Source organism: Leptodactylus fuscus, chromosome 5 (assembly GCF_031893055.1).
Source record: "Leptodactylus fuscus isolate aLepFus1 chromosome 5, aLepFus1.hap2, whole genome shotgun sequence".
Taxonomy (NCBI): Eukaryota; Metazoa; Chordata; class Amphibia; order Anura; family Leptodactylidae; genus Leptodactylus; species Leptodactylus fuscus.
Window position 1 is genome coordinate 76,227,250 of NC_134269.1, and position 18,812 is coordinate 76,246,061.

At 46.6% G+C, this 18,812-nt stretch overlaps 1 protein-coding gene across 1 annotated transcript in view; it reads left to right on the forward strand.

Moving 5' to 3' along the window:
• The window catches only part of CYP19A1 (cytochrome P450 family 19 subfamily A member 1), a 45,709-nt gene that overhangs the window by 8,632 nt on the left and 18,265 nt on the right, over positions 1 to 18,812 (forward strand). The window contains exon 3 of the mRNA XM_075276203.1: positions 14,836 to 14,990. Coding sequence (XP_075132304.1) covers positions 14,836 to 14,990 — 155 coding nt within the window. The remainder of the gene's footprint in view (positions 1 to 14,835; positions 14,991 to 18,812) is intronic.

An 18,812-nucleotide genomic window follows, 5' to 3' on the forward strand; every position in this document is an offset into this window, starting at 1 on the left:
GAATTCAAAGAATATATTGGGAATACAAATACCCTCATTTCTTGCTACTGCCATATAGTGCCAGTGTCTGACTGGTAATTCAAAGAATATATTGGGGTTACGTGCACCCACAATTTTTACTACTGGTATACAGTGCCATTGTCTGACTGGGAATTCAAAGAGTATATTGGGAATACAAATACCCTCATTTCTTGCTACTGCCATATAGTGCCAGTTTCTGACTGGGAATTCAAAGAATATATTGGGGTTACGTGCACCCACAATTTTTACTACTGGTATACAGTGCCAATTTCTAACTAGGAATTCAAAATGCGCAAGGCTCCCGGAAAGGGACGTGGACGAGGCCGTGGGCGAGGTCGGGGGAATGGTTCTGGGGAGCAAGGTAGCAGTGAAGCCACAGGGCGTCCCGTGCCTACTCCTGTGGGGCAGCAAGCATTGCGCCACTCCACAGTGCCAGGGTTGCTTGCCACATTAACTAAACTGCAGGGTACAAACCTTAGTAGGCCCGAGAACCAGGAACAGGTCTTGCAATGGCTGTCAGAGAACGCTTACAGCACATTGTCCAGCAGCCAGTCAGACTCTGCCTCCTCTCCTCCTATTACCCAACAGTCTTGTCTTCCTTCCTCCCAAAATTCCGAAGCTTTACAGAACAATAACCCAAACTGTCCCTGCTCCCCAGAGCTGTTCTCCGCTCCTTTCATTGTCCCTCAACCTGCCTCTCCACGTCACGATTCCACGAACCTAACAGAGGAGCATCTGTGTCCAGATGCTCAAACACTAGAGTCTCCTCCATCTCCGTTCGATTTGGTGGTGGATGACCAGCAACCCACCCTCATCGACGATGATGTGACGCAGTTGCCGTCAGGGCATCCAGTTGACCGGCGCATTGTGCGGGAGGAGGAGATGAGACAGGAGTTGGAAGAGGAAGTGGTGGATGATGAGGACACTGACCCGACCTGGACAGGGGGGATGTCAAGCGGGGAAAGTAGTGTGGATGTTGAGGCAGGTGCAGCACCAAAAAGGGTAGCTAGAGGCAGAGGCAGAGGTCAGCAGCTTAGGCGAAGCCAGGCCACACCCGGAATCTCCCAAGATGTTCCAGTTCGTACACAGCCCCGAAAAACTCCCACCTCGAGGGCACGTTTCTCGAAGGTGTGGAGTTTTTTCAAGGAATGCGCCGAGGACAGATATAGTGTTGTCTGCACAATTTGCCTCTCGAAATTGATTAGGGGCTCTGAGAAGAGCAACCTGTCCACCACTTCAATGCGCCGTCATTTGGAATCCAAGCACTGGAATCAGTGGCAGGCAGCAACGGCAGGACAAAGGCCGCCTGCCGTTCACGCCACTGCCACTGCCTCTGCCTCTGCCTCTGCCACTGCCACTGCTGACTGTGCTGGCGATGCACTCCAGAGGACGAGCCAGGACACCACTTCATCTGCCTCCGCCACTTTGTTGACTTCTACCTCATCCTCCCCTGGTCCTGTCTTATCTCCTTCTCCTGCACCATCAAAGGCACCATCAGGCGTTTCTTTACAACAACCCACCATCTCTCAGACATTGGAGCGGCGGCAGAAATACACTGCTAACCACCCACACGCGCAAGCCTTGAACGCCAACATCGCTAAACTGCTGGCCCAGGAGATGTTGGCGTTCCGGCTTGTTGAAACTCCCGCCTTCCTGGACCTGATGGCAACTGCGGCACCTCGCTATGCCGTCCCTAGCCGTCACTACTTCTCCCGGTGTGCCGTCCCCGCCTTGCACCAGCACGTGTCACTCAACATCAGGCGGGCCCTTAGTTCCGCGCTTTGCACAAAGGTCCACTTGACCACCGACGCGTGGACAAGTGCATGCGGACAGGGACGCTACATTTCACTGACGGCACACTGGGTGAATGTAGTTGAGGCTGGGACTGCTTCCCAAACTGGCCCGGTGTACCTCGTCTCCCTGCCTAACATTCCTGGCAGGGACACGAGAAGAACACCCCCCTCCTCCTCCTCCTCTACCGCCTCCTCCTCCGCCACCGCCTCCTCCTCCGCCACCGCCTCCTCCTCCGCTGTTAGATTGACCCCAGCTACGAGTTGGAAACGTTGCAGCACTGGCGTTGGTAGACGTCAGCAGGCTGTGCTGAAGCTGATCAGCTTGGGGGACAGACAGCACACTGCCTCCGAGGTGAGGGATGCCCTCCTCGATGAGACGGCAATATGGTTTGAGCCGCTGCACCTGGGCCCAGGCATGGTCGTTTGTGATAACGGCCGGAACCTGGTAGCAGCTCTGGAGCTTGCCGGACTCCAACATGTTCCATGCCTGGCCCACGTCTTCAACCTAGTGGTGCAACGTTTCCTAAAGAGCTACCCCAATGTTCCAGAGCTACTGGTGAAAGTGCGGCGCATGTGCGCCCACTTTCGCAAGTCGACAGTAGCCGCTGCTAGCTTAAAATCTCTCCAGCAACGCCTGCATGTGCCACAACACCGGCTTTTGTGCGACGTCCCCACACGCTGGAACTCAACGTTTCAGATGTTGAATAGAGTGGTTGAGCAGCAGAGACCTTTGATGGAATACCAGCTACAAAACCCTAGGGTGCCACAAAGTCAGCTGCCTCAGTTTCACATCCATGAGTGGCCATGGATGAGAGACCTTTGTGACATCCTACGGGTCTTTGAGGAGTCCACAAGGAGGGTGAGCTCTGAGGATGCGATGGTGAGCCTTACAATCCCGCTCTTGTGTGTTCTGAGAGAATCCCTGATTGACATCAGGGATAACTCAGATCACACAGAGGAGTTAGGGATAGCATCCGATCCGTCACAGCTGGAGAGTAGGTCCACACATCTGTCCGCTTCACTGCGTTTAATGGAGGAGGAGGAGGAGGAGGAGGAGGAAGAAGAGTTGTCCGATGATGTGATGGTGATACAGGAGGCTTCCGGGCAACTTCGAATCGTCCCATTGTTGCAGCGCGGATGGGTAGACATGGAGGATGAGGAGGAAATGGAGATTGAACTTTCCGGTGGGGCCAGAGGAGTCATGCCAACTAACACTGTGGCAGACATGGCTGAGTTCATGTTGGGGTGCTTTACAACCGACAAGCGTATTGTCAAAATCATGGAGGACAACCAGTACTGGATCTTTGCTATCCTTGACCCCCGGTATAAAAATAACATCTCGTCTTTTATTCCGGTAGAGGGGAGGGCCAATCGCATCAATGCTTGCCACAGGCAATTGGTGCAGAATATGATGGAGATGTTTCCAGCATGTGACGTTGGCGGCAGGGAGGGCAGTTCCTCCAGTAGGCAACCAAGTTCTCACCGGTCCACACAAACGAGGGGCACACTGTCTAAGGTCTGGGACACCTTGATGGCACCCCCTCGCCAAAGTGCCGCCACGGAGGGTCCTAGTGTCACCAGGCGTGAGAAGTATAGGCGCATGTTGCGGGAATACCTTTCCGACCACAGCCCTGTCCTCTCCGACCCCTCTGCGCCCTACACGTATTGGGTGTCGAAGTTGGACCTGTGGCTTGAACTTGCCCTATATGCCTTGGAGGTGCTGTCCTGTCCTGCCGCCAGCGTCCTATCTGAGAGGGTGTTCAGTGCAGCCGGTGGCATCATCACTGACAAGCGCACCCGTCTGTCAGCTGAGAGTGCCGACCGGCTCACTTTGATAAAAATGAACCACCACTGGATAGAGCCTTCATTTTTGTGCCCACCTGTGTAAAGCACCCCAACATGAAACTCCATGTCTGTACTCAACCTCTCCAATTCCTCCGCATCCTCATACTCATCCACCATAAGCGTTGCACAATTCTGCTAATACTAGGCTCCCTCCAACATGATTTCCCCCAACTCTGCTGGTTAGAGGCTCCCTCCACCCTGATTTCCACCAACTCTGCTGGTTAGAGGCTCCCTCCACCCTGCTTTCCCACAACTCTGCTGGTTAGAGGCTCCTTCCACCATGAATTTGCCCAAACTGGGCTGTTTAGAGGCTCCCTCCACCATGAATTGGTCCAAACTGGGTTTTTTAGAGGCTCCCTCCACCATGAATTGGTCCAAACTGGGCTGGTTAGAGGCTCCCTCCACCATGAATTGGTCCAAACTGGGCTGGTTAGAGGCTCCCTCCACCATGAATTTGCCCAAACTGGGCTGTTTAGAGGCTCCCTCCACCATGAATTTGCCCAAACTGGGCTGGTTAGAGGCTCCCTCCACCATGAATTGGTCCAAACTGGGCTGGTTAGAGGCTCCCTCCACCATGAATTTGCCCAAACTGGGCTGTTTAGAGGCTCCCTCCACCATGAATTTGCCAAAACTGGGCTGGTTAGAGGCTCCCTCCACCATGAATTGGTCCAAACGGGTTTTTAGAGGCTCCCTTCACCATGAATTGGTCCAAACTTGGCTGTTTAGAGGCTCCCTCCACCATGAATTGGTCCAAACTGGGGTGGTTAGAGGCTCCCTCCACCATGAATTTGCCCAAACTGGGCTGTTTAGAGGCTCCCTCCACCATGAATTTGCCCAAACTGGGCTGGTTAGAGGCTCCCTCCACCATGAATTGGTCCAAACTGGGCTGGTTAGAGGCTCCCTCCACCATGAATTTGCCCAAACTGGGCTGTTTAGAGGCTCCCTCCACCATGAATTTGCCCAAACTGGGCTGGTTAGAGGCTCCCTCCACCATGAATTGGTCCAAACGGGTTTTTAGAGGCTCCCTTCACCATGAATTGGTCCAAACTTGGCTGTTTAGAGGCTCCCTCCACCATGAATTGGTCCAAACTGGGGTGGTTAGAGGCTCCCTCCACCATGAATTTGCCCAAACTGGGCTGTTTAGAGGCTCCCTCCACCATGAATTGGTCCAAACTGGGTTTTTTAGAGGCTCCCTCCACCATGAATTGGCCCAAACTGGGCTGGTTAGAGGCTCCCTCCACCATGAATTGGTCCAAACTGGGCTGGTTAGAGGCTCCCTCCACCATGAATTGGTCCAAACTGGGCTGGTTAGAGGCTCCCTCCACCATGAATTGGTCCAAACTGGGCTGGTTAGAGGCTCCCTCCACCATGAATTTCCCAAAACTTGGCTGTTTAGAGGCTCCCTCCACCATTAATTGGTCCAAACTGGGCTGGTTAGAGGCTCCCTCCACCATGAATTTGCCCAAACAGGGCTGTTTAGAGGCTCCCTCCACCATGAATTTGCCCAAACTGGGCTGGTTAGAGGCTCCCTCCACCATGAATTGGTCCAAACTGGGGTTTTTAGAGGCTCCCTCCACCATGAATTGGTCCAAACTTGGCTGTTTAGAGGCTCCCTCCACCATGAATTGGTCCAAACTGGGGTGGTTAGAGGCTCCCTCCACCATTAATTGGTCCAAACTGGGCTGGTTAGAGGCTCCCTCCACAATTAATTGGTCCAAACTGGGCTAATTAGAGGCTCCCTCCACCATGAATTGGTCCAAACTGGGTTTTTTAGAGGCTCCCTCCACCATGAATTTGCCCAAACTGGGCTGTTTAGAGGCTCCCTCCACCATGAATTGGTCCAAACTGGGCTGGTTAGAGGCTCCCTCCACCATGAATTTCCCAAAACTTGGCTGTTTAGAGGCTCCCTCCACCATTAATTGGTCCAAACTGGGCTGGTTAGAGGCTCCCTCCACCATTAATTGGTCCAAACTGGGCTGGTTAGAGGCTCCCTCCACCATGAATTTCCCAAAACTTGGCTGTTTAGAGGCTCCCTCCACCATTAATTGGTCCAAACTGGGCTGGTTAGAGGCTCCCTCCACCATGAATTTGCCCAAACTGGGCTGTTTAGAGGCTCCCTCCACCATGAATTGGTCCAAACTGGGCTGGTTAGAGGCTCCCTCCACCATGAATTGGTCCAAACTGGGCTGGTTAGAGGCTCCCTCCACCATGAATTGGTCCAAACTTGGCTGTTTAGAGGCTCCCTCCACCATTAATTGGTCCAAACTGGGCTGGTTAGAGGCTCCCTCCACCATGAATTTGCCCAAACTGGGCTGTTTAGAGGCTCCCTCCACCATGAATTTGCCCAAACTGGGCTGGTTAGAGACTCCCTCCACCATGAATTGGTCCAAACTGGGGTTTTTAGAGGCTCCCTCCACCATGAATTGGTCCAAACTTGGCTGTTTAGAGGCTCCCTCCACCATGAATTGGTCCAAACTGGGGTGGTTAGAGGCTCCCTCCACCATTAATTGGTCCAAACTGGGCTGGTTAGAGGCTCCCTCCACCATGAATTTCCCAAAACTTGGCTGTTTAGAGGCTCCCTCCACCATTAATTGGTCCAAACTGGGCTGGTTAGAGGCTCCCTCCACCATGAATTTGCCCAAACTGGGCTGTTTAGAGGCTCCCTCCACCATGAATTTGCCCAAACTGGGCTGGTTAGAGGCTCCCTCCACCATGAATTGGTCCAAACTGGGCTGGTTAGAGGCTCCCTCCACCATGAATTTGCCCAAACTGGGCTGTTTAGAGGCTCCCTCCACCATGAATTTGCCCAAACTGGGCTGGTTAGAGGCTCCCTCCACCATGAATTGGTCCAAACGGGTTTTTAGAGGCTCCCTTCACCATGAATTGGTCCAAACTTGGCTGTTTAGAGGCTCCCTCCACCATGAATTGGTCCAAACTGGGGTGGTTAGAGGCTCCCTCCACCATGAATTTGCCCAAACTGGGCTGTTTAGAGGCTCCCTCCACCATGAATTGGTCCAAACTGGGTTTTTTAGAGGCTCCCTCCACCATGAATTGGTCCAAACTGGGCTGGTTAGAGGCTCCCTCCACCATGAATTGGTCCAAACTGGGGTGGTTAGAGGCTCCCTCCACCATTAATTGGTCCAAACTGGGCTGGTTAGAGGCTCCCTCCACCATTAATTGGTCCAAACTGGGCTGGTTAGAGGCTCCCTCCACCATGAATTTGCCCAAACTGGGCTGGTTAGAGGCTCCCTCCACCATGAATTGGTCCAAACTGGGGTTTTTAGAGGCTCCCTCCACCATGAATTGGTCCAAACGGGTTTTTAGAGGCTCCCTTCACCATGAATTGGTCCAAACTTGGCTGTTTAGAGGCTCCCTCCACCATGAATTGGTCCAAACTGGGGTGGTTAGAGGCTCCCTCCACCATTAATTGGTCCAAACTGGGCTGGTTAGAGGCTCCCTCCACAATTAATTGGTCCAAACTGGGCTAATTAGAGGCTCCCTCCACCATGAATTGGTCCAAACTGGGTTTTTTAGAGGCTCCCTCCACCATGAATTTGCCCAAACTGGGCTGTTTAGAGGCTCCCTCCACCATGAATTGGTCCAAACTGGGCTGGTTAGAGGCTCCCTCCACCATGAATTGGTCCAAACTGGGGTTTTTAGAGGCTCCCTCCACCATGAATTGGTCCAAACGGGTTTTTAGAGGCTCCCTTCACCATGAATTGGTCCAAACTTGGCTGTTTAGAGGCTCCCTCCACCATGAATTGGTCCAAACTGGGGTGGTTAGAGGCTCCCTCCACCATGAATTTGCCCAAACTGGGCTGTTTAGAGGCTCCCTCCACCATGAATTGGTCCAAACTGGGTTTTTTAGAGGCTCCCTCCACCATGAATTGGTCCAAACTGGGCTGGTTAGAGGCTCCCTCCACCATGAATTGGTCCAAACTGGGGTGGTTAGAGGCTCCCTCCACCATTAATTGGTCCAAACTGGGCTGGTTAGAGGCTCCCTCCACCATTAATTGGTCCAAACTGGGCTGGTTAGAGGCTCCCTCCACCATGAATTTGCCCAAACTGGGCTGGTTAGAGGCTCCCTCCACCATGAATTGGTCCAAACTGGGGTTTTTAGAGGCTCCCTCCACCATGAATTGGTCCAAACTGGGGTTTTTAGAGTCTCCCTCCACCATGAATTGGTCCAAACTGGGGTTTTTAGAGGCTCCCTCCACCATGAATTTGCCCAAACTCTGCTGGTTAGAGGCTCAATCCACCCTGATTTTCAAAACAAATGTTGGTGCCAACCTCAACTTACTACAAGGGCCAAATTCACTGCTGGTGACAAGCTCTCCTCACTGCAAGTGCCAAATACACATGTTTCAAGGTGTTTTCCTACTGTCAGAGAGGTGGTATTGAGTGTGTAAAGTGTGTAGTTGTTAGGCTGTGATGTTGGGGTAATAGAGGGTCTTTGGTGTGTTAGATGCCCCCAGACATGCTTCCCCTGCTGTCCCAGTGTCATTCCAGAGGTGTTGGCATCATTTCCTGGGGTGTCATAGTGGACTTGGTGACCCTCCAGACACGGATTTGGGTTTCCCCCTTAACGAGTATCTGTTCCCCATAGACTATAATGGGGTTCGAAACCCGTTCGAACACACGAACATTGAGCGGCTGTTCGAATCGAATTTCGAACCTCGAACATTTTAGTGTTCGCTCATCTCTAATTATAATTATTCCGGGGAGGTGAAAAACAAAGCACACAAAAAAAAACCCACACTCATGTGTTCCCAGTGCTCCGGTCCTGCAGTTCTGCTGGTAGTTACATGCCAGACTGGACCGCACTGGGAGACACTGGGAACAGGAGAGTATGCTTGTGTGCTTAAAAAAAATAGAAAGTGTTTTTAAGGGCTCCTTCACATCTGCGCCCCGGCTCTCCACTTTCAGGTTTCCGTTTCCTGCCCGAAACTGGGGAGGAGACGGAAACCTGCAGGCATTTTTCAAACCCGTTCAAATGAAGTGTGCGTCCGTGAGCGTCTGTGAGCGTTTTGTGCTCCCTGTGGCAAAACGTTTTTGCTTTTTTAAACCGGACACAGAGTCGGACATGCAAGACTTTGTGTCCGGTTTAAAACAGTTTTGCCGCAGAGAGCATAAAACGCTCACCGGCGCTCACAGCCAGACTTGGTCCGACATGTTTCCATCTTCTGCATGCAGAAGACGGAAACTTCAGAACGGAGACCAGACGCTGGTGTGAATCCAGCGTTAGCTGTGTTTTGCTCAGTAGGGCCTAATCCTTGAAGGGCTTGCCCAGGAATTACAGGTTTCTACAAGGAGGCCTGTGAAGGAAAAAAACAAAACCCACACTCACCTGTGCCTGATTCTCCTACCCCTGTCCGCTCCAGCGGTGCCCCAGAGTTTTTTCAGTCCTCGCCACACGTAATCGATGAAGTCAATCATCTGCCTCAGCAGCCTAAGGAAAGAAACCGCGATATCACTCACATATGTCACCTGTGACGTCATGTGTCCTTTCCTTAGGCCGCTGATTGGCCTCAGCAGTCACGTGTGGCGATGACATCTGCCAGAACAACGCTCCGGGAGCCACTGGACCAGACGGACGTGGGAGACACCGGGGACAGGCGAGTATGGGTTTTGCTTTTTTTTCTTATTTGTGACCTTTCCCTTGCAGAGAACTGTAATTCCTGGATAACCCCTGTAACATCTCAGTATACTGAACATCACACTATAAAATACAATTCTAGTATGCATAATGGTAGACATGTAGAGAAGAAAACAGAAAGACACTCATATGCTGCAGGATATACTTAGGCCTGGTTCACATCTGCATTCGGTATTCCTTTTTGGGAAGTCCGCTTGAGGTTCCCCCAAACAGAAACCTATACGCATTAAAAAGCGGTGAGCAATGAAACCACACGGACCCCATAGACTATAATGGGGTCCATGTGTTTTCCGTGCAGTGTCCGCATGAATCGTGTGGTGAGAAAAGTGCTGCAAGTACTCCTTTTCTCTCCACGTGATTCATGTGGACACCGCACAGAAAACACAAAGACCCCATTATAGTCTATGGGGTCCATGTGGTTTCATTGCTCACCGCTTTTTAATGCGTATAGGTTTCTGTTCGGGAGAACCCCAAGTGGACTTCCCAAAAAGGAATACTGAACGCAGGTGTGAACCAGGCCTAATACATATAACATATATTTACACACATACATTCATATACATTATATACAATATACATACATACAGACACACACACCTATCTACAAACATACAGGACTCACACAGTATATCAGACACTGTACACAAATATACACACATTAAATATACATACATACAGTCCTATGAAAAAGTTTGGGCACCCCTATTAATCTTAATCATTTTTGGTTCTAAATATTTTGGTGTTTGCAACAGCCATTTCAGTTTGATATATCTAATAACTGATGGACACAGTAATATTTCAGGATTGAAATGAGGTTTATTGTACTAACAGAAAATGTGCAATATGCATTAAACCAAAATTTGACCGGTGCAAAAGTATGGGCACCTCAACAGAAAAGTGACATTAATATTTAGTAGATCCTCCTTTTGCAAAGATAACAGCCTCTAGTCGCTTCCTGTAGCTTTTAATCAGTTCCTGGATAAAGGTATTTTGGACAAACAATTCAAGTTCAGTTAAGTTAGATGGTCGCTGAGCATGGACAGCCCGCTTCAAATCATCCCACAGATGTTCAATGATATTCAGGTCTGGGGACTGGGATGGCCATTCCAGAATATTGTAATTGTTCCTCTGCATGAATGCCTGAGGATTTGGAGCGGTGTTTTGGATCATTGTCTTGCTGAAATATCCATCCCCGGCGTAACTTCAACTTCGTCACTGATTCTTGAACATTATTCTCAAGAATCTGCTGATACTGAGTGGAATCCATGCGATTCTCAACTTTAACAAGATTCCCGATGCCAGCATTGGCCACACAGCCCCAAAGCATGATGGAACCTCCACCAAATTTTACAGTGGGTAGCATGTGTTTTTCTTGGAATGCTGTTTCTTTTTGGACGCCATGCATAACGCCTTTTTTTTATAACCAAACAACTCAATTTTTGTTTCCAAAATGAAGCTGCCTTGTCCAAATGTGCTTTTTCATACCTCAGGCAACTCTATTTGTGGCGTACGTGCAGAAACGGCTTCTTTCTCATCACTCTCCCATACAGCTTCTATTTGTGCAAAGTGCGCTGTATAGTTGACCGATGCACAGTGACACCATCTGCAGCAAGATGATGCTGCAGCTCTTTGGAGGTGGTCTGTGGATTGTCCTTGACTGTTCTCACCATTCTTCTTCTCTGCCTTTCTGATATTTTTCTTGGCCTGCCACTTCTGGGCTTAACAAGAACTGTCCCTGTGGTCTTCCATTTCCTTACTATGTTCCTCACAGTGGAAACTGACAGGTTAAATCTCTGAGACAACTTTTTGTATCCTTCCCCTGAACAACTATGTTGAACAATCTTTGTTTTCAGATCATTTGAGAGTTGTTTTGAGTAGCCCATGATGCCACTCTTCAGAGGAGATTCAAATAGGAGATCAACTTGCAATTGGCCACCTTAAATACCTTTTCTCATGATTGGATACACCTGGCTATGAAGTTCAAAGCTCAGTGAGGTTACAAAACCAATTTTGTGCTTCAGTAAGTCAGTAAAAAGTAGTTAGGGGAATTCAAATCAATAAAATGATAAGGGTGCCCATACTTTTGCACCGGTCAAATTTTGGTTTAATGCATATTGCACATTTTCTGTTAGTACAATAAACCTCATTTCAATCCTGAAATATTACTGTGTCCATCAGTTATTAGATATATCAAACTGAAATGGCTGTTGCAAACACCAAAATATTTAGAACAAAAAATGATTAAGATTAATAGGGGTGCCCAAACTTTTTCATAGGACTGTATATACACACACACACCTATCTACAAACATACAGGACTCACACAGTATATCAGACACTTTACACAAATATACAAACATTAAATATACATATTTGTAGCCAAAAAATGTAATTACATTTGGCCTGGTGCACTGGATATGGAGGAGGCTCCTGTGCAGCTTTGTCCTGTCTGGCCTGTGGTGAAAGGTCTGCTTCATTGCAGTAGCCGTCAGACTTCCCCCTGCACTCTCCGATCTGTGTGGGGGAGGGGCAGCACACATCCTGCTACATGCCGGCAGTGCACAGCGCAGGGAGGAGAAGCCTCGCGCCTGCTAATTCTCACACACTCGCAGGGAATGGTACAGACAGTACGACACTTAAACCTCCTCTTGGGCAGGGGCCCGAATTGCAATGTCAGGGCCCCGATCGGTCCCCTAACCATCCCGATCGGCCCTTGATCATGCAGATCGGGCCCCTGCCTATACTTTTTCTTATATAAATATAAAAAAAATTTAGTCGGGGCCTGGGGCCCACCGGAGGATCTCCCGGTGCTCCGGCAGGCCAGTCTGACCCTGGGCCTTAGTGTGGTGAAGGTGACCTGGCTTCTGTGCCTGATCACAGCTTCGAACACTGTGTCCACGAAGGGTGCATTCACACAGAGGAAAATGGTGTGGAATTTCAGTGCTGAAAAAAAAGCCTCCCATTGACTTCAGTGGGTTCCGAACCCATTGCCAGCAGAAAAAGGAACCAATTGAAGTCATTGGGAGGCTTTTTTTTCAGCGCTGAAATTTCACACCAAATTCCTCACCATTTTCCTCCGTGTGAATGGACCCTAAGGCTGAAGAGTTTTCCTCTGCAGAATTCCTACCTCTATTATACCTACTGTATATGGAAAATGCCAGTGTTTCCACAGGTGATACTGACAAGCTGCGATTTTCAAAAACGCAAGCAATATCTTTTTCTGCAATGTGTGGATGGGAATATCCAGAATCCGATCCACTTTGCAGGTAATGTAAACTGTAAAAAAAAGCTGCATTTGTGCAGCATGGGGCTTCAACCTAACAATCAAGTGACTGCTGCATCCCAGAGATATACATTGTGTTCTATGTATATTAGTATTTTTCAGTGGACTACAACTGTTGCTTTTCAGTTAGGAGTTGTCACCTTACATAAAGTCGTTGTGCGACCAAACCTAGAAGTTCTGACAGCAACCAACAAGTACAATAAATAAACCACTTTATCTTTTAATGATACAGGTAAAAAACTAACCACCCATAATAATAATAATATATTAGCAAAAGGTATCAGTCTGAAACAGCCTGTGTAATATCGGCAGGTAAATGTACTCTGATAATATAAGACATTTCTGACTAATCCCTTCCCGAGATAAATGTTTCTTTATGTAAAAGCTGATGGTTTATTCCCTTTGAATGGATCAAAAAGAATTGAAAAAAGGCAAAGGATCAAAAGTGAGCGGCGTCATGGCCTCCCTATCTCCGACATCAGCTGTCACCAATTATATATGTAACAACAGAAGGAACACAAAGAGAAGGGAATATTAGAACACGGTGGCCTTAGGAAATTACATCAGACAAGCCACAGACTTTGTGTCAGTTTTGGGCTGTGTTCACACTTGTTTTCCAGTCATCAGAATTTTTCTTTTTTTTAACTCTCTTGTTCCAGAGAGAAAACTTTATGCCAATGTATTCTTTTTCCATAAATTTCCAGTATAAGTATGTTTCTTTATCTTTCGCCATCTGTTGCTGAAATTATCTCTAATTCTATTTGGGCTATACATAAGGGTACAATGTGCGTATGCATCCTTCCAGAGGCACACAGAGTCCCTGGGGTTATTTATTGCTAAGCCGCAGGCACCGTATTCTCCCCTAGAAAGAATACTTCCGTAATATGACATCCAGTCGAGCATGGCACATTGTGTTGGTATAAATTATGTATGAATTTATTATAAGAAAAAAATAGTATGTTTCTGGGGCCACACGGTGGCTCAGTGGTTAGCACTGTAGCCTTGCAGCGCTGGAGTCCTGGTGTTCAAATCCCGCCAAGGGCAAAAAACCATCTGCAAGGAGTTTGTATGTTCTCCCCGTGTTTGCATGGATTTCCATCCCATATTCCAAAAAAGACATACTGATAGGGAAAAATGCACATTGTGAGCTCCATGTGGGGCTCACAATCTACATTTAAAAAAAAAAAAAAAAAATAGTATGTTTCTGAGTACAAACAGATACAAATGAAGGTAAAGTGTGGCCGGATATATTTTCTGGGTTGTATTGTACCACAAAGTAAAACAGCGCAGGGCATCAAACCTTATGTAGACTTAGGGGCCATTCACACCTTCAGGTTTTCACCAAAGATTCAGCACTGATATCCGTGTCAGATTCGATTGTGCACGTGAATAGCAATTTTGTAACCTGTTCACTTGCACTGGAAAAAAATCTGTGCACCACATAAAAAAATATGCTACTTAGGGCTAGTTCACATGGAGTAAAATGGTCCGGATTTTGATGCGAGAAGCCGCGTCAGAATCCGGACCAAAATGCGCCTGCCGCGGCTAGCCGCAACTGTCGTGGCCTCCGACATACGCCATTCCACTCCGGATTAAGCCCAAATGAATGGGGCTAGTCGGAGGGAGGTGTCGCGAGGGATTAACTCAGGGATTAACCTCAGGGTGGATATTTGGACCCTGTGGTAAACACGTAGTAAAATCTGCCATGTCTGAACATGTCCTATTGTTTTTAGCAGAACAGAAGCATAGGTACAATATACAAGTGACACTTTTGACATCTGACCCCAAGGTACTTATCACATACTGTAAGTTTTGAATAGTAATATAGTATACAGGAAATCTGTCAGTAGAAGCCAGAATATCAACCCGACTCCCTATATAGACAGGTTAGGGTCACCTGAATGAATTGGTGTTTTGGCTGCCTCCATTGCTGAGATATCAGTTTTTGTGAATATGCATATGAATGCATATAATGGCACAAGGGAGGGGGGGGGGGGTATCATTGATATTTCAAAGATATAAGTCGCAACACCCTTGTTGCTTCAAAGAGCTCATATGCATATTGTTAGAAATGGCGATATATAAGCGACAGAGGCACGGGGGAGAAACTAACAGATTCCGGGGACCTGTGGAGCTGGGTTGATATACTGTACTGGGTTCTACTGGCACTCCTTTTTAATAAGTCCTTTTTACTATTGTACGTTATATAGCGCTGAATGTGAATACTTTTCCCACAGATCTTCGGCAACATGCCACGTCATGAAGCACAATCATTATGTGTCAAGGTTTGGTAGTAAACTAGGATTACAGTGCATTGGCATGAATGAAAATGGGATTATTTTCAACAGTAACCCTACTCTGTGGAAAGTAATACGGCCTTTCTTTAACAAAGGTAAACATTTCTAAGCAATGTAATCATAAAATGAATAATAATAACAATAATAAATGTCTTTTTAGTCCATTTTGTTTGTATCTTTTGTGGACATATTTGGGAATGTGAAACGTCAGCACTAGAGTAACATTTGGAAGGACAGTTCACTTCCAAAATCCAAGATAAGACTATGCAAAAAAATATGTATCAAAACAATCTGTATCACTTTCCAGTAGCATAAAATATGTGCTGTGAATTAATACATGGTGCTACAACTTACATGGTCCATGAAGTAAAGGAGTACACTGCCACCTGCTGGCAATAGTCAACACTGCAGCATATTTAAATGCTGTCCATATAATCAGGATACATGTTGGGTAAATGCAATATAAATTATATAAAGAGAAAAACATACAATAACTTGTCACAGAAAATACTGTTTTTATTTAAAAGCGATAAGCAATAAAATATTTTTTAGTCATTTTCATTATTTTCATTACGGTCATAAACCAAATTTTACTGTGATTTTTTTTTTGTAATTCCTTTTGTATGCAATGTATTGTAGCTATGAACTAAACTGACATAAAAGTGCACAACTAACTACATCTATTTTTATTCCTTAAAGGGGTTCTCCTTATTAGCCATTGAAATGGGCAGATCCACTGTGGTTGACCAGAACCACTTATTACACATTGTTGCTGTAGAATCTCATCCCCACTTTGTGGAAAAATATGCACAGCGGACATGCTGCAATTTCCAAAACCGTCATGATTTTAGAAATCTCAGCATGTCGATTATATCTACGGAAATGCCGGTGGTTTTCCTATAGACATAATTGAAACAGAAAGTCCGCAGGGAAAACCTCTGCAGGCTTTCTGTGAAAAGTGGCGCAAAACAACTGCCACAGTTTTTCCCGCAGCCCTTTTTTTCTGCGGGACGCTATGTGGGACCTTAGCCTAAAACTGCATGAAGGTTTTAGTTGTTTTTATTTAAAATATAAGCAGAAATAATAATTTAATATAGAAATTTTAAGGTCTAAAATTTGGACATATTATTTAATGGGAGTTCTACTGTACAGCTAGGGACCATATATATTGTAGTTAGGTTTATTTATGTACATCTATTCTTTATATCAAAAAGAGGCACAGGAGGAAAAAAGAGGGACAGATGGACTTGGGTGAAAGTAGGGACTGTCCTTTCAAAAGAGGGACACTTGTGAGTGGTTTTCTGGGACTGTTCATCAGTTTAATGAAAGGGCCGCATTAACTTAATTGTTTATCATGGTTTGTTTGTAGGTCTGGTACTGCCACTCAAGCCAATTCAAATCAATGAGACTAAGCTGCAGTACCAGGCACATATGTAGCCAAATGAAGAGGACAAGAGGACATTGCACCTTCATTCAGCTGATTGGTGGGGGTGCCAATGAGTGCCGTGTATCCAGTGGCATAACTAAAGTCTTGTAGGCCCTGGTGCAAACTTTTGTCCGTGGCCCCCTACTCCCTTCCTACTGCAAATTCTTGATAGTGACGGTTACGGCGCCCCACACAGTATAATATGCTCCACAGCGGCCCTCACCTAGTATTATATGCCCCACAGTAGCCTCCACACAGTATTATATGCTCTCCACAGTGGCCCCCTATCCAGTACTATATGCTCCCAACAGCCCCCTCCGTTTTGGTGCTATTATTACACTCTGGGGTCTCCTCAGACCCCAAAGTATAATAATCAGAGGATCAGGGAAGGTGATTAAGAGTAAAGAAAACTTATACTCACCTTGCCTCACCTTTCCTGGACATCTTCGCTCTGTCCTGCTGTTTTTAGCGCCTTCGCGCCTTTGGCCCTCTTCAGATGTCATTTAGGCCTCAGCGGTCAAGTGGGGCGCACTGATGTGATTAAGCCGCCGCGCTGCATGTAACCGCTGGGGACTGATCACAGGCCTCAGTCACATGACGGAAGAGCGCTGGAGAGGACGCTGGGCCCAGGAGAGGCAAGTATATGTATTTATTATTTTCAATCACGTCCCCTGGGCTGCCATCTATTGAAAAAGGGCTTGGCAATATGCCAGGGCCCCTTTCCAATAACAGTATGTATAGTGGTCGGGGATCCAGGCTTTCCCCGACCACTATCATAGTGGGCCTCATACCCACCAGGCCCGGTCGCACCCCCCGCAACCTCAATCGTTACGCCACTGCATGTTCCCTTCATCTCAAAGAAAACACTGTAACAGGAAAAAATAGAGAGAAGACATAAGAGGGACAGGGGCATACATAGATATTCTATGGCTTCATAGCAAAATGTAGTAAGTGTCCCGATCCCCGTGATATTTTTATAAAGTTTTTTGACAGAATATTTTTGGTTAGAACGTTAAAACCATCCATCAAAAAATAGCTCTATTGTAGCCAATGTGTTTTCAATACTTGATACATGATGTATATTACAAAAACAGCTGTCACAGTTTACTATTATTATTTATTATCCGTTTATTATGTTCATGAGAATAAGCCCTTACACCAGACAACTGCTATAAATACATTGACAAATACCTTCTATGTAGTTCACTCAGCTTTAGAATGATAAAACTTTCTACCTCCAGCCAGCACTAGGAATTAATACAGTTACCACTCAGCCAATTGGAAAAAGTAAAAATCTCCTCATACTGTACTCCCCCTAGTGGCGACTGCAGTAAAATGCAGTTAATCAGTATTGGATGCTGGAGAGGATCAGTGCTGGGCTCCTCCACCCCCAGGCCCATAGCTGTTGCATGGTCTGCCTTCATGGTAGGTATACCACTGAGGAGGAGAGTGGACAGAAACCCTCAATCAAAGATACCTATTTACTCTTTGGAGGTACCATAAACTACTGGGATGAGGCCACTGGGTTCAACCTCTACATCTTGAAGGGTATATATATATATATATATATATATATATATATATATATATATATATATATATATATATATACATATATATATATATACATATATATATATATATATATATATATATATATATATATATATATATATATATATGTGTGTGCTTAGCCACCCTCTATTCACTTCTATGTGTCTTTGAGCATAGGGATGTCTAGCAATCCCATAGAAGTAAATGTAGACAAGTATGCATGCAGTCAAAGAGCAATGTACTTATACAATTCTGTTTTAGTCACATTTAAAGAGAACTTATCAGGCCCCTTATGCTCTCCTTTTGTAAGATTCAGTGGCCACTTTTGTGGATTGGTGTAGTACTATTGTGCACTTATATGTTTGTATGCTCGGTCCTAGGCCCCCTGCTCTTTTCGCTCTACACAGCCCCCATTGGACAAACCATCACCAGATTTGGCTTCCGGTACCATCTTTATGCTGATGACACCCAATTATACACATCTTCCCGTGACATCACCCCTGCACTCATACAGAACACCAGTGACTGTCTTACTGCTGTCTCTAATATCATGTCCTCGCTCTATCTGAAACTAAATCTCTCTAAGACTGAACTACTACTGTTTCCACCATCTAATAGATCTGTCCCTGATATATCCATTGTAGTTTCAGGCCTTACTATAACTCCTAGGCAGCAGGCCTGCTGCCTCGGGGTCATGTTTGACGCAGACTTTTCCTTCACTCCCCATATTGAATCACTCGCACGCTCATGTCACCTCCACCTCAAAAACATCTCCAGAATTCCCCCATTTTCTTACCAGAGACACTTATTGTCTCTCTGATTCATTCTCGCCTTGACTACTGTAACTCCTTACTAATCGGTCTTCCCCTCACTAAACTCTCCCCTCTACAATCTATTCTGAATGCAGTGGTCAGGCTCATCTATCAGGCTAGACGCT